We start from the raw sequence: 27,762 nt of genomic DNA on the forward strand, positions 1-27,762 counted from the left end.
GCGAAACTTTTTTTTTTAGGTCTCTAATACTCTGACATTCATGTTCTGCCAGTGGCTGCCCCTTTCTCTCGCTTCAGTGACTAAAATGAGCATGATGCCATCTAGGGAGAACAGAAGGTGCAATAGTATGCTTGCAGTGATTTTCCTCCACTCAGCTAGCATTTGCAGATAGTTTCACTTTTCACCCCGAAGGAGTTACATCCCTTCCTCACCAGCTAGCATATCATGGAATTATCCCTTTTCTTGATATGGAGCCTCAAATAAATTCAATAATTTGTTGTTACATCCCTTTTCTTTGTTGCTCCAGTGGGTGGTGGGTTTCGGTTTACTCGGCTGGCGATGCGGAATAGAGATTCATCGTCTTCTAGAATAACTGCTGGCGGCGGCTACAGTCTGCTGACAATTTTGCTTTTGATTCCGCTATTCTTGCTTTGCTTAATGTTGTTTGTGGATGGAACGATATTCCTTACCTGGATTTTGCGAATATAATTGCCGTTGGTGGTGGCACCGGCGTCATCGGTGTTGTTGCTGCTGCTGGTGGGGCTGGTAACTGTGAAGATGAATGCAAGAGGTAGGCAGAGAATAATAGCGCAAAAAAAAAGAATAAGGGTCCGGAGACGGAGATAGCATCTTTTCTTATGCTTGGCTAGAACCCCTCACTGTTACTACCGTCTGCAAACCAGAGAGAGAGAGAAAGTGAGAGTGAGAGACAAGAGAGGGGGTGGGTATTGGGTTAAGTGGGGTTTGGTGAATAATGAATTGCTTTTCCAATTGCGCCTTTTGGTGGGGTCATTTACCGCCGCTACCGTTCGTGTATCGTGGGGTTGGGGAAGATGAACACTGTTTTTCTCTTAATTGTATAAATAATTATTATAAGGGTATTATGGGGATTAAACTAAGGTCCCGTTTGATTTAAAGGAATATTAGAATCAGAATGGAAATGGATTATTCCGATTCCAACTGTTTGGTTGGGTGGAATCGACATCCCATTCTCATTCTTACTGGAATGACATTCTCCCATTTGAGGGAATGACCATTCCCTGCCCCTCTATTGGGAATGAAATTTCGTTCATGCTAATTCTAATTCCTATTCTCATTCCTTCCTGAACCAAACAAACTACAAGAATAAACCATTCTGATTCCAATTCCAAAGGATTTCAATTTCCATTCCAATTCTAATTCCAACTACTAACCAAATAGACCTTAAGATGATTTGATCCACATAATGGTAGAAAGCCATCTACTACAAGTTAGAGGGGACATTAGAATTGTGGTGATCCGATCAGCAGGTGGTGTTCAAGCTACAGGAGATGATCCGAGGGGGCTCTCTGATTGTCTACGACAAGAACTAGATTTTCCAATTCGGAATCTTTGACAAGAATGCTGTTGACGCTTCAGGGGTTAGATGGCTCAAAGCGCCCGATTGCTTCTGCTTCCACCTCTGGAACGCTTGGGAGGAACCCGAGACTGACGAGGTCGTTGTCATCGGTTCCTGCATGACCTTGCCGGACTCCATATTCACCGAATGCGAAGAGGGTCTGAAGAGTGTTCTCTTAGAGATTTGTCTCAATCGAAGGACCGATAAGTCCACCCATCGATCTATCATCTCCGATTCCCAACAGTTGTATCAAGACTCAACTGTGACTTAGAGATAAACTGATGGACCTGTTTCCCCAATTCCAGAGCAGACAAACTATTGCAACATAAGAGAACACTACAGAAGCTCGAATGGTTGGGCCTGATTCCCGTTGCCACCATCCTTCTAAAAAGCTTTAATCCAGTCTCTGCTTCACCATTCTCGAATGGTTGGGCCTGATTCCCGTTGTCACCATCCTTCTAAAAAGCTTTAATCCAGTCTCTGCTTCACCATTCTCCACATAACCAGCAACCATGGCATTCCAAGTCACCAAATTCCCTTGCGGCATTTCTTTAAATAATTCTTCTGCCAACTCAATCTTCTCCGACTTCATAAACCCAATAATCATCGCTGTCCATGCAATCACACTCTTAACCGGAGCTTGCTGGAACAATTCCACTGCCAAGTCCAAACACCCAGCCTCCACATAACCCGAAATCATGGCACTCCACGATACACTATTCTTTTCTGGCATTACCTTAAAGAGCTCATGGGCTTCAGCCATCTTCCCATTCTGGGAGAGACCTAAAATCATGGTATTCCCAGATGCAGCATCTCTAACTGGCATTCTATCAAAAAAACATCGAGCGCTTTCGATATCCGAGTTATGAAAGTAGCAAGCTAACATGGTATTGAATGAGACCGTATCCGGTTCAGGAATTCGATCAAATAGTTGGCGCGCTTCTCTCAATTTCCCGGCCTGCCTCAAGTAGCCAGCCAAGATTGAATTCCAAGTAACTGTGGTTTTAACAGTCATGTTCTCGAATACCCTAAGCGCAGAATCCAAATCACCAGAACGAATGTAGTTGGTTATCATCTTATTTGACGAAACAATGTCGCCAAACACATATCGATCGAATTGCCCAAGTTTTCTGTTGAAAATAGGTTTCCTTGACATCATCTTATCGGTGGGAACCACGTTGGTTTTGCCCGCCGGGTGGGAACGAGAAGAGTCGTAGGTGGCTTGTGATGAGGGCGGATTTGGCCCTCTAATAACCTCGTTGACACATCGCATCCCAAAACAGTTAGACGACACCCAGATGCCACCTAAGCGATGATTTGGAATCCTAGATCGTAGTTCGTCTTTGCCCCGACCTGACGACTTGCCTTTATCATTGACCTGGTGACCTCAATCACAACTTAGGTCAGCTTGTAGCACCTTGTCTAGGGACGACCTGTAGCACCTCATCACCGGCCGAAGTGACCTCGACGCAAGGCACGACTCTTTCGAGGGCTTGCTGACCTAACTAAGGACTAGACGGTGACCTGCGAGATGTGATCACCAACAAATTCGGCATGCATACCCCGACACTCCCAAGTTTCTCTGAAGTTGGCTCGCGTACCGAATGTTCTAGAGGATGATCAACGTGCATAGCGATTACCTCCGAGGATTTCAGGCCGGTAAGGCACGACCTCCTGAAAATCTCGGATGTGATGCGTGAAGCCTACACCAAACAATGCCTATATAAAGGCACCAAACCCAATGACACAGGGTACACGTGATTACTCACATTCAAGCTCTCTAGCATTCATACTTAGCTCGCAAACACACAGTATTTTGACTTAAGCATCGGAGCAGCCACACTAGGTCTTCCACCCTGGTCCCTTTGAACATTGTTTTGCAGATTGATTCAGCTCACCACGCGGGTACGTCCAGGTGGTTCCCCAGCTAAGAGCTTCTAGATCGCACACCATCAATTGGCGTCGTCTGTGGGAAACACTACAAGAAGCTAAGTTCTCACCTTCTAAAAAGCTAAGTCTTCATCTTCTAGAAAGCTAAGATCTCGCCTTTTAAAAGTTTAAGTTTTTACTCTCTAATTTCCATTTTTTATGAACTAAAAAGCATTTTTGAGCAGCACCAACATCCAAAACAAATATCAATTATTAGGGGGCAAGAACGTCTGTGATGAACCTTGAGAACTCCCCTGTGACAATCAGACAAATTTAGGCCGAACCCAGCATTCTTAGTGCCCCAAATAAATATACCAGTACCATATGAGAACTCTCCCCGCAATAGAGTTATCAACGGTTCCCGCCGGGATTGAAGCATGGAAATTCTATGAGATAAAGCATGAATTTCCAGATCTGAGCATGGGAGAAGCTTGATGTAAATAGCAGCAAAACGACCTCAACTCATCCTCAATAGCAATCAACCAGGATGAGGCCTCACCAGCCCCGTTTCGCGAGGTCACCTCTACAAGTCGAGCTCTTTGTGGCTCCCGTAGAAGCCGGCGACCAACAGATTGCATGGACGCCCTTGCAGGTTGAGCCTTCCAAGGCCCCCGTGCGAGCTGGCGACCTAAAGTCAGTAGTGCTGCTCCCGCAGGTCGAGCTCCTAGTGGCTTCTTATAGAAGTGGATGACCGGTGTCATTACGAGGCTGATGCAGTGCAACCGTGGCCCCGAACTACCGACTCACGCCGATAACAAATTTATGTATCAACATCCCTCACAAGGGGGGCAGAACATGTACATTGTGGTCTCGCAAGCACTCACCCAAGAAGATAATCCCACTGGATGACGTAGAAGCAGCCATATGAGAAGTTACTACAGAATGACCACCCGCTTAGGCAGAGAGGTCAAGCCGCGCGTCGGCTCCTAGAGCCCAAGGGCCACGGTGCCGAACAAATAGTGACCTCGACACTAAACATGAATAAGACCCAATCGCCTCTTTGACATGGGCGAAATAAAAAAGCAGTTCATGTTCAGCCCCATCGGTGTGCAGACAGGTCGGGTACATATTGTTCTACCTCAGCCTCATCGGTGTGTAAAAGAAGAAAGAGAAAAAGAAGCGAAGGAAGGAAGACTAATTCAGCACAAGAAAGAGAAACAAAGGAAAGACTAGACCATGACAGACGCAAACTTGGCCAATCTCTTCATAGTAGACATCCACCTTGGTTTCAGGCTCTGCATTGAACTCGCTGGCTACTCTTTTGAGAACCAGCTTGAGGGACACTGCGTCGAAGTCTACCTAGGTGGAGCAACCTGATAAAGCAGTCACACAGAACCCCTTCTTGATGACGGTATGATGAGCTTTACTCTTGAGGTTCTTAGTCAGATTGCAATCCCCCTTGATGGTTGCATCCCTAATAAGGTAGATGTCTTCGGGGTACCTGTTCCACCTTTCCTCGAGCGGATGAATTTTCTCTTGTGCCCCGATAATCAAGACTGCAAGGTCCTGCGTAAGGCTACAAACACTTGGATTCTTTCGACCTGAGGAGCAAATTGGATTGATGCCAATGACTACGAGCTCATCAAATAGTCATTCTGGGCCAAAGGAATAATCTACTCCCTTTGTTGAGCTGCCCTCAGCTTGGGAGTGGGGGGCAATTGATGAGGGCGGTTTGGTCCTTTAATAACCTCATGACACATGGCATCCCAAAATAGCTGGACGACACCCAGATGCCACCTAAGCAATGATTTGGAGTCCCAGATCGTAGTTCGTCTTTGCCCCGACTTTGGCGACCTGCCTTTATTGTTGAGCTGGTGACCTCAATCACAACTTAGGTTGGCTTGCAGCACCTCGTCTAGGGACGACTTGTAGCACCTCGTCACCGGCCGAAGTGACCTCAACGCAAGGCACAACCTCTCTCGAGGGCTTTCCGACCTAACTGAGGACCAGGCGGTGACTTGCGAGATGTGATCGCCAACAAATTCGGCATGCATACCCCGACACTCACAGATTTCTTTGAAGTTGGCCCGCATACCGAATGTTCCGAAGGATGGTCAACGTGCATAGCGGTTACCTCCGAGGATTTCAGACTGGTAAGGCACGACCTCCCGAAAATCTCGGATGCGGTGCGTGAAGCCTACACCAAACAATGCCTATATAAAGACACCAACCCCAATGACACAGGATACACGCGATTACTCACATTCAAGCTCTCTAGCATTCATACTTAACTCGCAAACACATAGTATATTGACTTAAGCATTGGAGCGGCCTCACTGGGTCTTCCACCTTGATTCCTCTAAGCATTGTTTTGCAGATTGATTCAGTTCACCATGCGGATACGTCCAAGTAATTCCACAAATAGGAACTTCCGGATTGTGCACCATCAGCTTCTGTGTTGGCATTTGGGTGCAGAAATCTGAAGTTGGAAAGTGGAGAATAGCGGTATTTTGTTTGTGAAACCAAATATTCAAGCCCGTGCTCAGCACGGGTAACTCCGCTGTTTTATTACGTGGAACCGTATCACAGCCCGCTGAACCGCTAAAATGTTCAAGCTCGTCCGTTAACTATTAATTTGAAGCAGGACCCACGAAATCTTTGCATAGCCTTTACGGTATGGCCACGTATACATATGAAAGAATTATCTCCTTGGTTTGGTTATGACTCTACATTTGCGACTCATAGCGCCCAGAAGGAGCGAGAGCCGGGTCTAGACTCTAGAGAATAGAAACTGGAGTCTGAAAGTGAAGATTGAAGACAATAGACACAGATAGGGAGAGAGAGAGAGGGAGGAAATGGGAATGGCTTCTCATCTCTCTCCTCTCCAGCCTTCAATCGCTCCTCGTTTTTCTCTCATCAACAACTGCGGCCTCAAGAGCTGTAACTTCGTTTTCTCTTCTTTTCCTGTTTAGAATCCTACATATCTCTTCTGGAAAATTGAAAAAAAAAGATTTGGATTGTTGTTCGGTGTTGGAAGCTAATGAAATTCTTCTACTTGCGAAATTCCTTGTCTGTCTTTCAGAAAACGAAGTTTTGCTCGTCTTTGCAACCCTTCATGTCAATTTCTTTTTTACTGTATCTACTGGTTTATTTTATTTTTCTTTCTATTCTTTTCTTTTTGCAGAGTATTTTGCACATATAATCTTATTGGTATTTTTAAAGGGACTTTCATTATCTATATATAACAGTTTATGCACAAATTCCAGTTATCTAAACTGTATCTAATGCTTATATTGCCAATTATGTGTTGAAAACAATTATTGGATTCGTTTGTGAACTTCTTTTACTTCCCATCATGTCATTAGGGGATTCCTTCTGGTATATTGCTAATGGTTTTCATTCGAGTTATTATATTAAAAATTTAAAATGGCAGCCAAATCTAAGTCGGTTGGGTTGTACGTGAAATCTGGTATAGAAGATGACAGCCGTGCAGCAAGTATTCCGGACGAATCCTCTGGGCACCAACATATCAAGGTTGGTTTTTATTTTGCAGTGCCCCTTTGAATTTACACCGTCTAATTTACAGTTTGTACAGTGTTGTGGAAGCTGGAGTGGCTTGTCAAGTCGACCATGCCAAATGAGTTATAGGGCTCCTTTTAGCCAAACAACAAAATAGAGAAGTCAACAACTCAAATACGAGGAGATAACCTCCTTTGACATATAGTAGATTTGTTTAACTTTAGCTCTCAAGTAGGCATGAGATAGGACTAGTGGATTGTGCTTATGAGTAATGACATTAAGCCACAACATCCGAGACACTCACATGCATTTATGGAGTTGACATATCACACTCCCATTTGGAGCTTGTCCATGTGAAATTGTACTGCAGATAACATTCATCACATGCCAAAGCCCCTTGTGAATGAAAAGTGGTTTCATGCTTCTTCCTCAATTAATCTCATGGCTTATATGGAGACCTGTAATGCCAATGACTATGCTTCCATATTCAAAGATTAAAATAACATACTAGTTATCACCTATCCAGATTTGCACAAATAATAGGAGTTCCACCTTCACTTGCTTATATGTATTTCTTTTGATTGCTTTGAAATAATAATTGTGTGATTTCTTAAGTCCAAAGCAGTGATCTGTCATTGCATTTGGATATGAGTGCTCTTGTGCAAGCCCTACAACCTCCCCATTATATTTGCATTTAGGAGTGTTGAAAAATTTGTTGGAACCAAGGTTTAAAATGTCGATGTCGGTGGATATGTCAGTCATCCAAATATAAGAAACATGTCGGAAATGTCGTATGGAAATATTGTAAAAATTATAGACACGGTGGAAACATTGTAAAATATGCAAAATATAGAATGATATTTTATGAAATGACAAAAGAAGCATAGGCACACCTTTTTAAATTATTGTCTTGTTCCAAGTTATTAAACAAAACTAAGAATCTAGGATTATAGACAAAAGAATACATTTTGAAGTTGCCTTGTAAACCTTAAGCTTTAGAACTTAATAATAGAATTAGTTAAAGCAAAATTTAAACTCATAGAAAATGTAAATGATTGTAACAGATCAACCAAATAATATACTACAGAAACAAAAACTATTATTTAACTTCATGTTTGAAATGAATATTGAGCTAGCTCAAAGTTGTAATCATGTAAGTTAGGTGGACAATAACTTGTTACTTCACATATCTACAATATTGTCACCAACTTATGTTAAAATACTATCTCTTGTACTCCACATAGTACTGGTAGTGTTCAAAAGGAATATGTCAATTCTAGTAAAATTACATGTTGCTACCCATGGAAGTGAAAATGGAAATATGCTGTGGGTACTATCTCTTGTACTCCACATAGGTCTAGTAGTGTTCATTGGGGAAATGTTGATTCCAGTAAAATTTCATGTTGCTACCCATGGAAATGGAAATATGTTGTGGAAATATTAGGGAAGTTAGGGACAATTTAAACTATGGTTGGAACTCTTTAGAATGATTCTAGTAATGAGAGAACACTTCTTTGATATGGACTTTCTTTGTACTGAAAACTTTCTCAAATAAATGACATAGCTCCAGTTTGTAATGGAGCTTGAGAATTTCAGTTTATACTTGTTTTCTGATTTTTCCATCTATGCAGTCTATATGATCATCATTATTTATCCAACTTTTCCTGATTGGTGGGCATGAAAGCTTTATTTAAAGAAAAGTGTGAATGGAGATACAGAATAAGGTTGTTAGCTCAATGCTTAATAGCATACCACCTTCTACACCCAAAACAAGATTCTACCTGTAGACAAAATCTCTCTGTCTCAGACCCTTAAGCTCATTATGAAAAGAGTCCAGTTCACCAAGAGATGACAAAATGTAACTGAAGATGCACTGGACCTATGATTTTTTTTTATAACTATTTTTTTATGTTGCAAAAAAACTATTGTATAGAAAAAGGAACCATAGACTACAAATATTGCTCCTAGATCACACAAGAACCAGAAATCCATGACAGAACTGATCCCACATAGAGGAGGAACCTACCATGATATCTGGAATACAAAGCAGATAAACACCCAAAGAAGGGTGTGGCTGGGCATAAGTGGAAGAGGTGATGCACATTTCCTTCAGAAGACCTACACTTAGCACAACAATTCTGGAGGTGATGACTCAGTAGACCTCCATTATTCAGTGACTCACACTCAAAATGCCTTGAGGTGCATGTGGAAGTGTGGATTTATCTGAGTTGTATGCCTCTAGCTGTTTGCATTATTTTTGAATATTAATGTTCTCTACTAATGTGTTGCCCTCTCTTATCATATGATATGGATTTCATCATATGCTAGAGCATATATCATACCTTCTATCAAGTAAATACATACCTACTTTTTTTGCAGAGAAATGGGGTTTTAGTCTCACGGCGCCAGTGTCTTGCTTGTTTATGTTCAAGTCTAGCTTTGATAAATGTTTCCACCACTTCTATGTCTGTACCAAGAGCAATTGCTTTGGAAGGAAAAGAAAGGCCTGTTTGTCGGAACTGTGGGGGTAGTGGCGCCATAATCTGTAAGTATATTGCTTTTAATTATATTTATTTTCATCTTATTTTAGTTTTAACTTAAGTTAGTCAAAGATGTCATCCAGATTGTGTGCCTAAAACTGAAATTACAAGTTTTTTCTGATCAATATTTTACTTTGTCACTGTGAAATGCTTGATCAGCTCTCCCACAAGCATATGTAAAATGGATGTAGATCCATAAATTTTATCCTGTTTATGTGGTGGGTTCGTTTATGAGGAGACCTTGGGATCTCCAAATTCGTTTAAATATTTGCAGCTATTTTACAATTATGTTTCATAGAGCAAGTCCTGACAGTATAAGACTCGTATGCCTGTTGTCAAACAATCATATTAAAGGCAGTCCATATTTTTAGACACCAAGATGTGATCCTCTTACAAAAACAGTTATCTATATCCATCTGGGCTTTTTTTATTAGTAACAGTAAAAATATTATTATATTTTTGTGAACTGGCAAAGTATTATATTATTTTACGAATAATGTAACTCTGTATAAGTAAAAAGTGTCATAGTACCCCTTACTTTGGTCCAAATACTACTGCCTGTTCTTTACTTCTCTTTTTCTTTTCTCTTTTACAAAGTTATCCCATGTGAAACCTGCCGTTAGTATGGTTGATTTCTGTCCACACCCTGCCTTGCTAGTGCCTTGAGCCGCATAATTGGCTGATGTAGGTGTCCATCTGTATATAACTACCAGCTGCCTTGCCATCTTTTTAATATCCTGAGCTTCATGTCTATAGTGCCACGATCTGTTTGTATAACATGGGAAATCAACTTCAACCATCAAATTTCTGAAATTTAAATTTTTAGCAAGCCTCAATCCTTGTTGAACTACCATTGCTCTATATATATTTTTTAAAAGAGGTAAGGTAAAATTTATTTATGATGAAAAAATTATCATACAACACTCCCTAAGGCGTGACTTCGTCGTGGCTTTCGCCAGCAGAAAAAGATCTCACCGGCAGTAGCCTACTGAAAGGAATGGCTTTCGCTGCCATCAAAAGATGGGACCAGGGTATCTCGATCAGAAGTGGGAACATTTTCCCTCAAGAGAGATGGTGGACAGGCCGGAAAAAATGGTTACCTTGGGTTTGGCTGTCGGAAGGTAAGGTGAGCATTAATTAAAGCTAACCAGCAACACCTTTTCCTGGAAGTAGATGCCGGAGGAGTGGAAAGGCGGAAGGATTTTCTTCAGGCGTGCCTGGTCGGGTGTTTGACCGGAAAGACTTGAGGGTGGAGGAGGTAGGTCAATGGGTGTCTAAAGCTTGGGGTTGTCCAAAAGGCATTGAGGTGCGTAGGCTTGATGGAGAGTATTGGCTCTTCATCCTCCCTTCTCAGGAAGACGCTAGAAGAGTGGTGAACTTTGGCTCCAGATGTTTCAAAGGTTCTCTGTTGCACCTCGAACATTGGTCAGACTCATCTGGAACTTGACAATCCTCCAAGGGCATACTTGGTTTTGTGTGGCTAAGGGTCTATGGTTTGCTGTTACACCTTTGGAGCACGAACCTTTCCAGAGGCATAGGGGACCTCTGCGGAGGCTTTTTGGAAGCCGATAACTTTGAAGCCGGTAAAGGTAGTGTAGAGCTTTTTTGGGTAAAAGAACGCTGGTCAGGGGTACCTCCTCCGACGGTTAATGTAGTAGTAGGTAATTCAATGTATGTGGTTACAATCTGGCTAGAGATAAAGCCGGAAAAGATGCTGGTGCCGGCGGATTTTTCTGAAGTGGTACAAGTCGAGCAGAACCTGATTCAGCAAGTTCTGGCAGGCTTCTCCATTGCCGACGACACCAAAGGGAGGTTGGAAAACTCTGGTGGTTTAGAGCAGCAGGCGGAGGAGTGTTCTGCCACTTTGGAAGTTTCTAGGGCTCATGACAATGCCAGAGATGGAGAAGAAGATGGTTGGCAGACAGTCAGGGGAAGGAGGAAGAAACATCAGAACCATAGGATGGACTTTGGATCGAACGATCAAGAAGGAAAGGCGGGTCGGATTGACTTGAGAAAGGGGTTTAAATCTTTTCAAATTTTAAAAAACATGGAAGTAGCGGACGAAGAGCCCTTTTTAGACCGCTTAGCAGGCGCGGTTTTGGACCAGTTCAAGTCGAAGGGGTGGGATTTGGAACTGGCTATTTTGGGCGAACCGAGTCAGACTGATCATCCTAGTGGGCCTGGCCCAGTTCGGTTAAAAAGCCCTCCTAGAATGGTGTTTAAGGGAAAGCCTTCGGTGAAAGGATCAAGAAAGGGGAAAGAGGTGGCAGTGTCTGCTTCTTCTTCAGAAGAGTCAGACACAGAAGAACCTTTCTCGCAGGATGACGGTAGTTCTATCTCAACCTTCATAGAAAGCTGGTCCAGAAGTAAAACCTCGAGGCAGGAGACAGATGGAACAGAGCTCTTTGACTCCTCAACCAGTCTCTTCGCCTCCGGTGGCTCAGGACTGTAGGGGCCTAGAAGGGACATAGGCCTTTCGTGGGGGGGGGGGGAGTGGACAAGGAGGTGATCCTCTTAGCCTAGATACAGAAAGGGAGAGTTCTATGGACGGTGTTTTGTTGCAAAGGAAACGGAAGATTCAGTTATGGCAGGGGCTTTGACTGCGTTAAAAGGTTCATCACCTGTCTTCCAGGAACCATTAGCAATGATTTTACTAGGAAACAAAGAAGCTGTTGGTCCCCTTTCAGTGTCTCAGCATCAGATGGTTAACCTAAGGTACGCAAAGGAGGAAGAGGTATCGGCGTGGGTGCTGTCTAAGCTGTTGTCGTTTGGGGAGTTTCTGGGTATCTCTATAAGAGGCTTGGAGGACGAAAAAAAAGCTTTTTTGGTTGCAATTGAGAATAGACACTTAATGGAGAAGGGCAAGAAGGACCAGAGGCAATCTAAAGAGCTGTTGCGTCTGGCTTGGGGCCTTAATGATGGTGGAGGGGCAGGGAGCCGAAATAGTAGATCTGTAAGAAGAAAATTTATGGAGAATTTGAAATTGATTTCGTGGAATGTGAGAGGACTTGGCTCTGGTAGGAGACTGGTGATTGGGAATTTTTTGAAGGAGAAGAAACCTGATACCCTTTTGTTGCAGGAAACGAAACTCCAAAATTTCAGCTCCAGAATAGTGAGAAGTGTATGGGGTTTTGGCCCATGTGATTGGCTATTACTAGCGTCAGTTAACACTCCTGGCGGTGTAGCTGTAATTTGGAACACAAGCAGCTAGATAAAGAGATTGGCAGATTTTCTGTTTCAGTTAGACTGCACTGGATCCCATCTGATGTTTCTTTGGTTGTGACTGGAGTTTATGACCCCGTTGAGTCCAGCCTAAAAGAAGCTTTCTGGGCGGAGCTAGAGGGTGTGAGAAGGAAGTGGAGTGGACCCTGGACAATCGGTGGGGATTTCAATGCCATCCTAAGGGTGGAAGACAAAAAGGACTGCACTAGATCAGATAGAGGTATGCGGTTATTTTCAGATTTCATGCAGAAATGGGAGTTGATTGATCTGCCTCTGCCCTGGGCGTCCTATACTTGGACTAACAACCAAGAGCAGCCTTCTCTGGTCAGATTGGATAGGTTTGTAATTTCCAATGAATGGGAGAAACTCTTTCCCAATTTGATTCAAGAAGCACTTCCGAGACCAGTTTCAGACCATGTGCTCTTGCCAGCTGAACATAAATGGAATTAGAAGACAGGGTCAACCTTTTAGGCTGGAGCACTGTTGACTGGGAGAGGAAGAGTTTGATTCCTTTGTCAAGAAGTGGTGGGCTGAAGCTTCTTTTGAAGGCACTGCGAGCCATGTCTTAAGCAAGAAGCTCCAATGGCTTAAAAGCAAAATAAAGGAGTGGCAAAAGGATAGGCAGAAAGCTGATTAATCAAAAAAGTTGAATGTCTGGAGATCATTAAGGAACTGGACCTTCTGGAAGAAGTAGGTCCCTTGGGGGGAAGACCAAAGGCTGAAAAGGTTGCTTGTTAAAAAGAATTTTGATGTGTTGGCTTTTCAGGAGGAGGTCAAGTGGAGGCAAAGATCAAGAATTAAGTGGTTAAAGGCAGGCGACAGTAATACTGCCTTCTTCCACAAAATGGCCAATGCAAGACGGAGAGTTAACTCAATTTTGAGGCTACTGTCAGTTTCTACTGTTAGTTATAGATGGTTGTGAGGTGCCGGAGAAAGGAGAAATTGAGAAGGCTACTGTCAGTTTCTACGAGAACTTATACAAAGAACAGTGCAGATTTAGGCCAAAGCCAGAGGGGCTGAGTTTCAAAAGCCTTTCTGGGCAAGAGGCAGAAGAGCTGGAAAAGCCTTTCTCAGAGGTTGAAATCAAGAAAGCTGTGGATGAGCTGGAAGGGGAGAAGGCTCCTGGACCCAATGGTTTTACCATCTGTTTCTTTAAAAAATATTGGGAGCTAGTCAAACAAGATTTTCTAAAAGTCTTTGAGGAATTCTATACTTTGGCAGCTTTTGAGAGGAGTCTGAATTCAACCTTCATCTCCTTAGTCCCTTAGAAGAATGGAGCCGAAGAGCTGAAAGATTTCAGACCCATCTGCTTGTTAGGGAGTATTTATAAGATCTTGGCTAAAGTGCTAGCTACAAGATTAAGGAAGGTCATGAGCCCTCTGATTTCCAGCTATCAAGGTGCTTTTGTAAGCAACAGACGTATACAGGACAGTGTCTTAGTTGCCAATGAACTCATTGACTTGAAAGTTAGGAGTGGGAGGGCAGGTCTGGTTTGTAAAGTAGACTTAGAGAAGGCTTACGATCATGTAAACTGGGCTTATCTAGATTACATGTTGGACAGAAATGGAGAAACTGGATGAAAGTTAGTATCACAACCTCTAGTTTCTCAGTTTTGATCAACGGGGCAGCTAAAGGCAAGTTCAGAAGTTCGAGGGGTTTAAGACAAGGTGACCCTCTGTCATCTTAGCTGTTCTTGATAGTAATGGAGGGCTTAAGCAAAATGACTGAGAGAGTGGCAGAGTCAGGCCTGCTGGGAGGTTTTGAGATCAGTCCTGGAGGTACAAGAGTCTCATTTGCAGTATGTTGATGACACACTAATTTTTTGTGAGGTTTCTCCGGAGCAGGTCCTTAATCTCCGCTTCCTTTTGAGCTGGTTTGAGGTGGTGTCAGGCATGAAAGTTAACTTCTCTAAAAGTGAAATGCTACCAGTTGGGACCATCTCGAATCTTCAAGAGTTGGCTGAAGTGTTGGGGTGTAAAACAGGTAAATTCCCCTCCTCTTACCTTGGTCTTCCCTTAGGAGCAAAGAGTAACTCAAGCATCATTTGGAATCCTGTTTTGGAAAGAGTTGATAGAAAACTTGCCTCATGGAAAGATAGATATCTCTCCAAAGGGGGTAAACTGGTTTTGGTTAAGAGTGTTCTGGCCAGCTTGCTGACCTACTATATGTCTCTCTTCTTGATGCCCCGGAGGTGGCTGTGAAGATTGAGAAAAAGATGAGGGACTTTCTGTGGCAAGGGTGGAAAGACTCCTCGAAGTACCACTTGGTAAAGTGGGAAGAAATATGCAAGCCCATTTCCCATGGTGGGCTTGGGAAGCTGGTTTTGGAGATCCTCCACTGAGAGTCAGGAGCTGTGGAGGATGTTAGTAGCCGAAAAATATGGTTTTAGTGAAAATGGTTGGGATGCCGGAGGGTCACAGCAATCTTTTGGGTGTAGTGTATGGAAAGGTGTTTATAAAGCCTATACTCTTTCATCAGAGGTATTTTTATAAAGTAGGCGATGGTAGGCGACTGAAGTTCTGGTTGGATCCTTGGTGTGGTAACTTCTCTCTAAAAGAAAGGTTCCCTGTTTTGTATGATGCAGCTGAAGAAAATTTGGTGTCGGTTGCAGATTGTTTTGCACAGGTGGGAGGGGTTCTAGTTTGGTCCCCTGCTTTCAGAAGGAATTTCAACGACTGGGAGTTGGATCAGGTGGCTGAACTGCTCTCTGTGATTCAAGAACAACACCCAGATCTGCAATCTGAGGATACTAGATGCTGGTTGTGGTCCAAATCTGGTTGTTTTACTGTCAAATCTTTCTATATGGGAGAGCGCAACTCCTTTGGAAGTCAAATTTTTTCTGTGGGTAGCCGCTAAAGGAAAATGTCTCACCAAAGGAATGTTGAGTAGGAAGGGTTTCAGCTTATCAGATTTAAACTGTCCCTTGTGCAATTTGGCTCCAGAAACAGCAAATCACCTTTTTTTACACTGTGGTTTCACAGCAGAGGTGTGGCAGCACTTCCTTAGAGCTATAAATCTGAGTTGGTGCTGGCTGGAATCAGTCTTTGGTTTGCTACAAGGGTGGAGAGTTCTTGGTATGTCCAAGGAAGGAAATCTAGTATGGTCTGCCGTTCCAGCTGCTGTTTTATGGGCAATCTGGATAGAAAGGAACAATAGGATTTTTGAACCAAAAAACAGGACTGAGGATGGGGTGATTAACTTTGTAGTGGAAGAGTTGAGAAGCTAGTTGTCTAGCTCTGATTTGTTTAAAGATGTTTTTTGTTCTGGGGCTTTTTTGAGGGTGAACTTTTTTGGGGGGCTGTAAGGTTGTTTGTATATTCTCTTGTACAGTCTTTTTACAGCTCATACTGAATACAACACTTTACCTTTCAGAAAAAAAAAAGATTATCATACAAGAACGGGGGAAACCACAAGCCAGTTCACCCCCAAAGGATATGATCATAACTCCCACAAACTTAACTGAGCTAAGAATCACAAACAAGTTCTGATTACAAAACTCGGGGATGATAGAAAGCCAAGAAGCAAGTCTTGCCACAATACACTGGATTAACACTTCCAATTCTTGATTCCCTTGGATTACCAAGATTGAACCTAGTAGAAATTACTGATTGTAGATTTAGTTGAATTTCTTGTGTAAGGAAAAGGGGAGGAAGATAAAGATTTCAGTAGTAGAGAAGAAAAGAGAGGGAGAAAAGAGTAGGAAGTCAACCAGGATTCTTGAAATAACCCTAGCCGCCAACCCCTCATTATATTTATACTTAATTTAAAGGATGAGATATTACAAGGATGCCCTTAGTAGGGCGGCTACTAATGTAGCTGAACAGTCATAACTTAAAAACATAAACTAATGGGCCTAAAGCCCAACAACTTCCTAACTAAATAGCTTAAAATAAGAATAAAAAAAAAACTAGGCCCAACTCAACACTCCCCCTCAAGTTGGGAGTAAATGTCACACATTCCCAACTTGCGTAAATCATGCTCCAGCTTGTTCTTTGCAACACCTTTTGTGAGAACATCCGCGAGCTGCAGATCAGAAGCAATGTATGGAAGACAAACTTCTCTAGAAGTTACTCTTTCTCTGATAAAATGTCTATCCACTTCAATGTGCTTAGTTCGGTCATGCTGGACTGGGTTATGGGCATTGTTAATTGCTGCCTGGTTATCACAGTATAACATCATAGGTTCTTCTGCCTGTACACCAATTTCTTCTAATAGGGAACGGATCCAAAGAAGTTCCGAAACTCCATGTGCCATGGCCCTGTATTCAGCTTCAACACTTGATCTTGCCACCACTGTTTGTTTCTTACTCTTCCACGAGACAAGGTTACCCCCAACAAGGGTGCACACTCCTGAAGTTGATCTCCTGTCATCAAGGCATCCTGCCCAATCTGCATCTGTATAAGCCTCTAGTTTCAACTGCCCATGATCAGTAAACAATATGCCTCTGCCCGGGTGTCCCTTCAAATAAGCAAGAATCCTGTCAACTGCCTCCCAATGCTGGACTCGTGGAGCATGCATGTATCGACTTACCACACTTACTGCATAGGAAATGTCTGGTCTTGTCATACACAAGTATAGCAGCCGACCCACAAGTCTCTGATATCTCCCAATGTCCTTTACTGGTTCACCTTCTGATGCATTGATTCTATGGTTCTGATCAATAGGGGTACTGATTGCCTTCGTTCCAAGCTTCCCTATCTCTTGAAGAAGATCCAAGACATACTTCCTTTGAGAGATAAAAATTCCATGTTTTGATCTTGCAACTTCAATGCCTAGGAAGTATCTTACTTCTCCAAGATTCTTAATTTCAAATTCTTTATGTATATTCCTTTTCAGACAATCAATCTCACTTAGGTCATTCCTCGTGACAAAAATATCATCCACATAAACAATTAGGATTGACACCAAAGATCCCCTTTGCTTCACAAACAAGGTATGATCGGATTGAGTCTGAGTGTATCCAAAAGCAATCAAGGCCTTTCTGAATCTGTCAAACCATGCTCTGGGAGATTGTTTCAAGCCATAAAGTGACTTCTTAAGCCTGCATACCTTTCCCTTTTTAGTATCACTGTAAAAGCCAGCAGGAAGATTCATATACACTTCCTCTTGTAGATCCCCATTTAGGAAAGCATTCTTCACATCAAGTTGAAACAAGGGCCAAGAGTATGAGGCAACAAGAGAAAGAAGTATCCGAACAGAGGTCATCTTTGCAACCAGTGCAAAGGTCTCTAAGTAATCAACACCATAGGTTTGTGTGTACCCTTTTGCAACAAGTCTTGCCTTGTACCTTTCTATACTTCCATCTGCCTTATATTTTACCGTGTAAACCCATCTGCATCCAACTGTCTCCTTGCCTTCTGGTAGATCCACAATGTTCCATGTCTGATTCTTAATCAAAGTTGCCCTCTTCCTGCATAGCTGTCTTCCATTCAGGTTTGGAGAGAGCCTCACTAACACCCTTGGGTATAGACACTGAGTCAAGGGAGGAAAGAAAAATACGGTAGGAAGGAGAAAGTCCACTATAGGATAAGTACTGTGAAATACAATGAGCAGTACACTTTCTCTTCCCTTTTCTGAGAGCAATAGGAAGATCAAGGTTATCTGTAACAGGGTTAGTAGAATCAATGGGAACTGAAACAGTAGCGGGACCAAGAGGAATACCTGAATCCATGTCAGTTGAATCTGGAGTCTCCAAGGAATTGACAGGAAGTGATGTGAGTTCTGCTGCAGTGGAATCAACCTCCTTGTGAAGTGTCGTAAGTAATGCTAAGAAGCAGGACACAAAGGAGGTGGTAAGGTGGGTGACACAGGATGGTCAAGCACAGGAGTAGACATAGGGACTGGAACTGGGAGAGGAATAGACTGCTGACTCACTTCCCCAAAACACTCCCCTTGAGAATGATTCTTTGAAAAGAAGTATGTGGATTAAAAAAAAGTGATATCCATGGTAACATACCGGCTCCCAGAGACTGGATCATAGCAACAATACCATTTCTGATTTTCTGCATATCCAAGGAAGACACACTTCTTTGCCTTGGGATCAAGCTTTGAGCGGTGAGGACCAAGGGCATGTGCAAAGCAGACACACCCAAACACTCTGAGAGGAATATGAAACATCTCCCCCTCAGGAAAAAAGAGACTGAATGGGGTGTTGAATCCAAGTATACGAGAGGGCACCCTGTTAATCAGATATACTGCTGTGACAACTACATCACCCCAAAACCGAACTGGAACTGTAGATGTGCTCATCATGGTTCTTGCAATCTCAACAATGTGTTTGTTCTTCCTTTCTGCAACACCATTCTGCTGTGGACTGTAGGGACAACTGTTCTGATGGACAACACCATATTCTAACAGATATCAAGCAAGGTGTTTTTCAAAATATTCCCTGGCATTGTCTGATTTGAACACCTTTATTCTTGTTCCAAACTGTGTTAGCACCATCTGATGAAATTGCCTCACCAAGGATGGTACTTCATCGCGGGATCTCATCAGGTAAATCCAAGAGTATCGTGAAAATCATCCACAAATAAGAGAAAATATTGATAGCCTCCCATAGAAGGAACATGATAAGGTCCCCACACATCCAAATGAATAACATCAAAAGAAGAACACCTTTTATTACTAGGTTTAAATGAATGTCTACAATGCTTTCCAAGTTGACAACCTTCACACTCCAGACTTGACAAACGATTATGCTAAAGCATAATTTGACCCACAAACCCTGACTCACTATCCCTGCTGACATGATGACTCTGATGAGGAGGAAGAACATCCAGGAGGTAGATCCCATTCACTTCACGACCACTCCCAATCGTCCTCTTTGAATCTAGATCCTGCAAAATACAATGACCAGGAGAAAAAATTACTGAATAGTTCAGATTCTTAATCAAACTACTAACGGATAACAAATTAGTGCTCAATCTAGGAACATGAAGGATTGAGGGTAGAGAAATAGAATCACTAATCTTGACAGATCCCTTCCCAACAATAGGAACATGGGATCCATCAGCTGTGGAGACCCTATCTCTGCCAGAGCAAAGCTGGTAGGAAGAAAAAATAGAACTATGGGACATGTGCTCTGAGGCTCCAGAATCTATAATCCAAGGAGGTCCCTCCTTACCTGAAGTAAAAAACATAATTTGCAGTGACGTGTGAACTACCTGTGTGAGCAAAGGTAGTAGAGTGGACTCCACCAATGCCACCTTTACCTTGTTGTCTGCTTGCTGCTGAACTGGAGCTGGTTGTATCCCGTTTGTTCAAAAGTTGCCCATACCTCTCAAGTTCGGCCCTTACTGCAGCAGCTGCAATAGACTCCAGAGCAGCTGTAGTAGGAGGGGCCGGAATGTCACCAGTAACTGCCATGTGTGCATTTCCCTTCTTATTTTTCAGTTTAGTTGGCACAAGATGTGGGTGAAGCTTCCAGCAAGTATCTCTTGTGTGTTTAGGCTTCTTACAGTAGTCACAGATCAAATCTCTTTTATGCCTGGGAGAGGGTAATACTGTCCCTGGAAAGAAGATGTTGTCTTGCAATATCATACTTAGGATTAAGGCCAACAAGAAATTCAAACACCCTATACTTCTCTAGATGTTTCTGATAGGTAGCTGCATCCTTAGTGGTTTCCCAAGCAAATGTCTCTAAATGGTCAATCTCCTGCCACAGGGTTTTAAGGGCTAAAAAATAGGCTGCAACAGGTCTATCTCCTTGCCTTGTAGAAATAATCTGATTTCTCAACTGATAAGCCCTAGCAACATTCTCCCTCTGTAAATAGGTTTCTGCAACCTCATCCCATAAAAATTTTTTACCTATATGGGGCAACATGAAATTACACAACCAAGTCATCACCATATAATTCTCCTGTACCCACTGGGATTTGCTAGTTTCGGGTTTCACTTCCTCACCAGTGATATACCCTAATTTCCCACGAGCACCAATGGCCATCTTTGCAGATTGTGACCATTCTAAGTAATTTGCACCATCCAACCTAACTGTAGTAATGGTCCCAGTCCCGAAAAGGTCTCCAACACCTCCTCCCACTGGTCCCATTTCACTCCCGGGCTTATTTTCAACTCCGTGACCCTCCATGCTTCTCAAAAAATGTAAAGAAAATAACTGAAATATGTAACAAGATCAAACGAAACACTTCTGGAACCAACAACACCTTTCTGGTGTCCTAGATTGTCTTCCCACAAAAGATTCATTTTCTGCGAGACGGGCGAAGAGAGAGAAGAGGCAACCGCTTTCTCTAGAAGCCTCCAAATCAGGCAGGACTTGAACCGCCCCTTACAGAAAACTCCAAGGAACCTTAAAAAATTAGGGCGCCACTTCCTAGGTCAAAATTGAAGAGTCCAACAGAAATATGACTCTTCCCCTTTCTCCGGTTTTTCTTGATTTTGATAAGAAACCCTAGACCAGCAACAGGGCACACAGATCCACCAAAAAATCCAAAAACTGGGCTTACCTGAGAACTTCGATCAGCCTCTTAAATCACCATGCAGTCGGCCGATCTAGGGCTGCATGAGGAAACAACTCAAGGAACCTTCGGCCTGCTCTGATACCAAGTAGAAATCACTGATTGTAGATTTAATTGAATTTCTTGTGAAAGGAAAAGGGGAGGAAGATAAAGATTTCAGTAGTAGAGAAGAAAAGAGAGGGAGAAAAGAGTAGGAAGTCAACCAGGATTCTTGAAATAACCCTAGCTGCCAACCCCTCATTATATTTATACTTAACTTAAAGGATGAGATATTACAAGAATGCCCTTAGTAGGGCAGCTACTAATGTAGCTGAACAGTCACAACTTAAAAACATAAACTAATGGGCCTAAAGCCCAACAACTTCCTAACTAAATAGCTTAAAATAAGAATAAAAAGCAACTAGGCCCAACTCAACAAACCCATCAAAGTTCAACTTATTATTGAAGGGGTGGAGACCAAACCTAAGAGAGGTCCCCTCTACCTGAGGAAGGGCTTGCAACAATATGTTTTTTTTTTTTCTTTGGAAGGTGGCAATCAATTTATAAAGAAAAGGAAAAGGCTATAAAGGGAGAGATTTCCTTTGCAGCTGGCTACAAGGGAGCATACAGCCACCGAATAAAAAAGCATGATCAAAGAATGATGTGGACGTGTATTGGGTGCAGCAGCAGCAATGATCCGGTGTTCTCATCCTATCCAATTTGGCAGCAACAGTCTTATCCATTCGGCAAATTAGATTACACTATCTTGTTATTCTTATCTTATCTTATTAAGTTAGTAGATTAGATTATCTTATCTTATTAGGTTGCCTTATCTTATCAGATTAGGATTAAAAGAGACTTATCTTATTAGATTAGGAATAAGAGAGACTTATCTTATCAGTCTTATCTTATCAGGATAAAGCTGGAGGTCTCCCTATTCAGCAAGGAGTCTCCCTAAGAATAGGACTCTTGTAATCTCCTATTTAAGGAGCCACTATTATTGAATAAAGGCATCCAAAATTTCAGTCAAAGAGAAGAGTAAAGGAGAGTTAGGGTGATCTCTTGGACAACTCACCCCTTAGGTCGCCACGATAGGGTCAGCACGCAAAGGGAGGGGCAAAGGGATCTGGAGCAGCTGCCATCCAGGGTCCACGAACTTGAGCACCGACTCGTGGAGACCAGCTCGGAAGTACGGGAAATCAAGGACGAAGTCAGGGAGCTACGACGTCTGATGGAGTTATTCCTTTCTAGCAAGGAGAGGAACACAAAAGGGGAGGCAGCCACTAGCGGCCGCCGACCGGATCTGCCGGAGTCTTTCGGCGAGCAGCAGATCGTCAACTAGGGGGCCGCGGTCATTCCCAAGTACAGCAGGTTGGAATTTCCGTCGTACAACGGCAACGGAGATCCCTTGGGTTGGCTGTACCGGTGCGAGCAGTTTTTTCGCTATCAACGGACAGACGACCGAGACAAGGTAAGCCTAGCCGCCTTTCACCTAACGGAGGAAGCGCAACTCTGGTTCTATCGATTGGAACAGGAAGAACCCGGGCTCAGTTGGACCCAGTTCAAATCCTACTGCCTTCTTAGGTTTGGGCCCCCACTGACAAGCAACCCCTTAGGTGAACTGATCAACCTCAAATAGACGGGAACGATGGCTGAATACCAGTGCCAATTCCAGACCCTCCTTGCCAAAGCAGCTTCGGTACGACCGGACCAGCAGGTAGACATGTTCATCGCAGGGTTAGCAGAACCCTTGAGGGTAGATGTGGAGATGCAACACCCCCCCAACCTGGTCACAGCCACGAATATAGCTCGCGCCTTCGAACGCAAGCTACAACTCAGCCGCGGAACCTTTAGTATGTGGTGACCTCCATCAGCATGGGCATCCCCGGAACCACTCGGAATGGCTCCATATTAAGCAGCCAGCCAAGAACGGAAGCCACAGACGAGCAACAATTCCAGATCAGCATCCAGTGTGGGGAGCAGCGTCGTTGCACCCCCTATTAAGCACTTGTCCAGGGCTGAGATGGTGGAACGCAGGGCGAGGGGACAATGTTTTAATTGTGATGACCTCTACTCAGCAAGGCACAAGTGCAAGAGACTTTTCTGCCTCCTGGTGAAACAAGAGGAAGATGAGGATGAACCCTCTTCATTGGAACCCGATCCAGGAGGGCAAAGTCATTCCACCTATCCGGGATTCCTTTGACTGTGTTTCAAAACACCCATCCTGAATTCGAGCTTGAGGACAAGCTCGTAGTCCAGGAGGGGAGTAATGATGTGGACGTGTATTGGGAGCAGCAGCAGCAATGATCCGGTGTTCTCATCCTATCCAATTCGGTAGCAATAGTCTTATCCATTCGACAGATTAGATTACACTATCTTGTTATTCTTATCTTATCTTATTAAGTTAGTAGATTAGATTATCTTATCTTATTAGGTTGCCTTATCTTATTAGATTAGGATTAAGAGAGACTTATCTTATTAGATTAGGAATAAGAGAGACTTATCTTATCAAGATAAAGCTGGAGGTCTCCCTAAGAACAGAACTCTTGTAATCTCCTATTTAAGGAGCCACTATTAGTGAATAAAGGCATGGAAAATTTCAGTCAAGAAAGAGAGCAGAGGAGAGTTAGGTGATCTCTTGAACAAATCACCATTAAGGCGCCAAGATAGGTTCATCAAGAGCAAGGAGGAACAAGGGAAAACAGGAGGTTTTCCCCGTGGACCGACCCGTGACGAGATCCTATTCTCGGGCCCTTAACAAAGAACAACATCAACCAGCAAAGGTGTCATCCCACAAAATAGAACCTGGTGATCGGTGAAATGGTTATACTTTAGTCCTCTAAGCATCTTGTTGATCGAGGCCCACTTTAGAAGAGTCTTCTCAATCTTGCCACAAAGCTTCTTGATGGGCAGGGAGATTTTCAAAAATTTGGTTGTTTCTTTCCCTCCAGATGCACCAACAGATTGCAAAACGCACCATATTCCAGAGAGCCCTCTCCCTTCCACTGATATCATGGATGGAGAAGGCTGAAAAGTTGTCCAAGGTCTTTACTAGGCATTTTTATATTTGGATTTCTACTCTTCTTTTTGAACTACTTTCTTTCTTTGTTATTGTGGGTATATACACTCAGCTACTTCCCTCATTAACTTATTCTTAGATGATATAATGGTGGTTTATTGAATTATCATCATTTTCTTTTTAAGAAAAATAAAGTAATTGCCAGTTCATTATACATGTTAACTAGATCTTATCTTCTTAACGTTATGTTCATGTTAGATGGATTCTGTCAGAATCAAATTCTTTGACAAACAGGCTTGCTAAATCTGAGGTTGAAGTGGAATGGGCTCTCTTGTAGTGATTAATTTTTACATCTTTAGTTATTGCGTATAGGAGGGCTATCTTTATCCTTTTTGTACGTTTTTTTTTTTTTTTGCTGCAATTCTTGTACACTATTATACATCACTCATATACACTCTATTAACTAACTAATTAGGGTGGTGTTTTCATGGCTACTGATTTCCAGTAATCAGAATCACAACATGGTTTCAAAATTATGTGTCTAGAAAATATTTTGACTAAAAAAGGTGTTTACTAAATATCATGTTGATATGGTGTTTCCAAAGCAATTCTTGTAAAAATATATCTGCCAATACCTGTTTTCAGCATATTGATCTCTGTTTTGTATCGAGTCTCTTGAGATGCATCAAGGACATGTGCCACAAAATCCCATAGATACAAATGATTTCTGGAATCAGAGAAATCAACTTTTTGACAATTAATCGAAATTTCAAAATCCAAGGCAACATTTCTATTGCTTATTTTCTGTGAATCAAGAGATTGCAAATGCATTTTATGTGATTATGTTAATGTGGTTTCTTGAGAAAGTGCAGAAGTTGCCAAAATCCACCTAATTAATATAGTTTATACTGTCATCTATTCTGTTATGTGATCTCATTCTTCATTATATCTTTGACTTGCTACTCTAGCATCAATGCCATGCTTGGCATGAACGCACATATCTTCCCAGGAACGTATCTTTCAATTGCAACTCTAGTGTCAATGCTATGATTCTGACATGAAGAAACTGAAATATGGAGATGTCATTGAGCATTATCTGTACAGAACTAGAGAAGTCAATGGAAACCAGATTCTTAATTTTCTGGGTGGTTTCCCAATATATTAGTTATTTCTTTCCATTACTTTTCTTAGTAATGCTGGTGGGTTGTATTTCATTTCATGCACTTGGAATTGCTATCTGCAATAGTCAAATTTTAAACGAATTGTAGAATAACCTTTTGGGGGATATTGATGTCAAAGCATTCACAGTTGACTCCAAAAATGTTTCTGATAGGTTACTCTGTTCCCTAAGATCTCACTTGCTTTTTGGTTCAGGTGATATGTGTGGTGGTACAGGAAAATGGAAAGCTCTGAACAGAAAACGGGCAAAGGATGTTTATGAGTTTACTGAATGTCCAAATTGTTATGGTATGTGCCCTGTTTTCACACTATACTTGTTCTTCTGTTTTTTTGAAAAAGGTATCTTGAGTGCTGGTGTGCAGTTTTTATTAAATTAAAATTGTAAGTGTCCTAACTCTAGTCTGTTGTAACACAGGCCGAGGAAAACTTGTTTGCCCAGTTTGTCTAGGAACTGGTTTACCCAATAACAAGGGGCTTCTCCGGAGACCTGAGGCAAAGAAGTTGCTCGATAAAATGTATAATGGCCGGTTGTTGCCAAGTTCATAAGGAAATCCTTGATTTTGTATACTGTGGCATGCATTTACTTCAACTTATGATATGCTTTGTTCTAAATCTTGTCTTGCCTCTTCTTTTTGCCCAATTTTATTTTAGCACTTGAGAATTTATTCTTTCATTGATTCTACCGAAGAACTCACTATGAAAAGGTAATTATAAAATATTATATTCATTATGTGGAGATTTCAAATAATCCTTGACATTAAAACTAATGAATGGAGGAATTATAATCAAAACGTAAGTGCAGATTGAAGACCGAATTCCCTTAAAAAGCATTTAGGGGAACAGGAGGAATGGGAATGGGATTCTGGTTCCACCCAACCAAACAGTTGGAATCGGAATCGCATGATTGTTTTTGGTTTGATAGAAAAATAATAGAGACACAGAAGAGTTGAGAGGTTTTGAGGTTGAGTGAGAGTTCCAAAAAATTGTGAATACTTTTCCTATCAAACCAAACACAGCCTTATAGCTATCCTTAAATCTCCTTCAATCTTTTCTTTCCATTCTTTAGAGCTTACAAAAGCAGCAATGTTCTTTTTTTGTTTAATTTATCCAGGTAAACGAGATTCCTTACTTTCCCATGTTCTTTTGCAACACCCACTTTCCTGGGTAAGTTATTTTTTCACCTCTTACCAATTTTACCTTTTAGGTTAGTAACCCCCCAAAGCAACTGGTTTCTGCTTACTCCCTGCCTAGCCATAGCCAGTGATGAAGGCAGGGCAAGGTCCAGAGATGCACCCTTTCCTGCTTAACATATAAGAAATTATAATAGGTGCATATGTATTACTTCAGGCAAGCTGTTGAAAGTGTCAAAAGCCCTTCCAATGCCATCTAAAAGCTAATACAGTAAAATATTGAACAACACAGTAACACTGCACCACCTTGTAAAAGGATATGCCACAGATAGTGCTCCTGCTGGTGCAATGCCAAGTACTTAACATGAGCAGGACCTTGATATGCAGAGACAACTAAAACCAAATTGCTGCATATGTTTTTCTCCTTTTTAACTTGATATGAAGCACTTTGGGTTCTGTTGGTACTCCTGTTGCCTAACTTGAGAGATTTATTGACCAAAAAGTTCCAAGTGTGGATAGAAGTTTGAAGGATGAGATGCTTATATAACTGAAATACCTGGAATGCATTCAAAAGAGATGTAAAACATGCAATTAAAACCCTCTGGTCAACATGGTTTTGTCTTTCCTCATCCAAGTTCTAGAGACAAATTGGAAATCAACAATCTTCAATGGCATTGATTTCTGGGTCCAATAAGATGATATGGTTGATTCCAAAGTGGTAAGAAGATATAGCATGATACTACAAGCCTTGTTAGTATATAACCAATCAACCCAATTAATTATCATAAAACATTTATGTTTCTTCTATCTTGCACTGATTCTAAATGAATAACTGTTCAAATGGTTTCTGCTAACTTCCTGCCTAGCCATAGTCAGTGATGAAGGCAGAGCAAGGTCCAGAGATGCACCATTTCCTGTTTAACATGTAACATATTTCTAAACATTCATCATTCTTATTCACAAAAATCTAGGTGAGGAAAGCTTACAGATTTAAAATAGAACTATATAAAGGATTTCATTACTGTTTCAAGGGTATATATGATTGGGGAAAAGAAAGAAAAAGTCACATACTTCAGTTCAGTTTACATATTGTTGTAAACCACTTTTCCCCATAATCTGAAAGCTAGTGTTCAAATCTGGAATTGCAAAATTCAGCATGATATCACCATACTCGGACAAAAAATCAGCACAAAGGGTTCAAGCATGTAAACACCATTTTATCATTCCAAACCGACAACAATATGTTTCTGCTCAAACAAAAAAAGAAAAGAAAAAGAAATACAAGATTCTACCACCATCCCCTTGACATTGATAGGCATAAATGCATCATAAACCACACACTAGGAATATTGTGTCAGCCCGCTTCCCTCAAACAACATTACAGAATCCAGAGGTTGGTGTATGATGAACTTGTACCTGATACAAAAAGAACTTCTACCATTGATTTCTCAAG

General features: G+C 42.0%; 1 protein-coding gene across 1 annotated transcript; it reads left to right on the plus strand.

Annotated features, from left to right (window-relative positions):
- The first annotated feature begins 5,971 nt into the window (after positions 1–5,971).
- On the plus strand, positions 5,972–25,791 carry EDA3 (DnaJ/Hsp40 cysteine-rich domain superfamily protein). Its single transcript, XM_010259210.3, has 5 exons — positions 5,972–6,187; positions 6,681–6,781; positions 9,146–9,311; positions 25,375–25,467; positions 25,595–25,791. Exons 1-5 carry the CDS (start codon positions 6,103–6,105, stop codon positions 25,723–25,725), a joined length of 576 nt encoding a protein of 191 aa, XP_010257512.1. The 5' UTR covers positions 5,972–6,102; the 3' UTR covers positions 25,726–25,791.
- Positions 25,792–27,762: the final 1,971 nt, after the last annotated feature.

This window comes from Nelumbo nucifera, chromosome 7 (genome assembly GCF_055504915.1).
Source record: "Nelumbo nucifera cultivar China Antique chromosome 7, China Antique-T2T, whole genome shotgun sequence".
NCBI classification, from domain to species: domain Eukaryota; kingdom Viridiplantae; phylum Streptophyta; class Magnoliopsida; order Proteales; family Nelumbonaceae; genus Nelumbo; species Nelumbo nucifera.

Excerpts from the sequence above, each read along its gene's own strand:
- EDA3 (XM_010259210.3), top strand. The coding sequence starts at position 6,103 with ATGGGAATGGCTTCTCATCTCTCTCCTCTCCAGCCTTCAATCGCTCCT. Across the intron at positions 6,782-9,145 it reads CTGGGCACCAACATATCAAG|AGAAATGGGGTTTTAGTCTC; the intron begins GTTGGTTTTTAT and ends CTTTTTTTGCAG. Across the intron at positions 9,312-25,374 it reads GGGTAGTGGCGCCATAATCT|GTGATATGTGTGGTGGTACA; the intron begins GTAAGTATATTG and ends TTTTTGGTTCAG.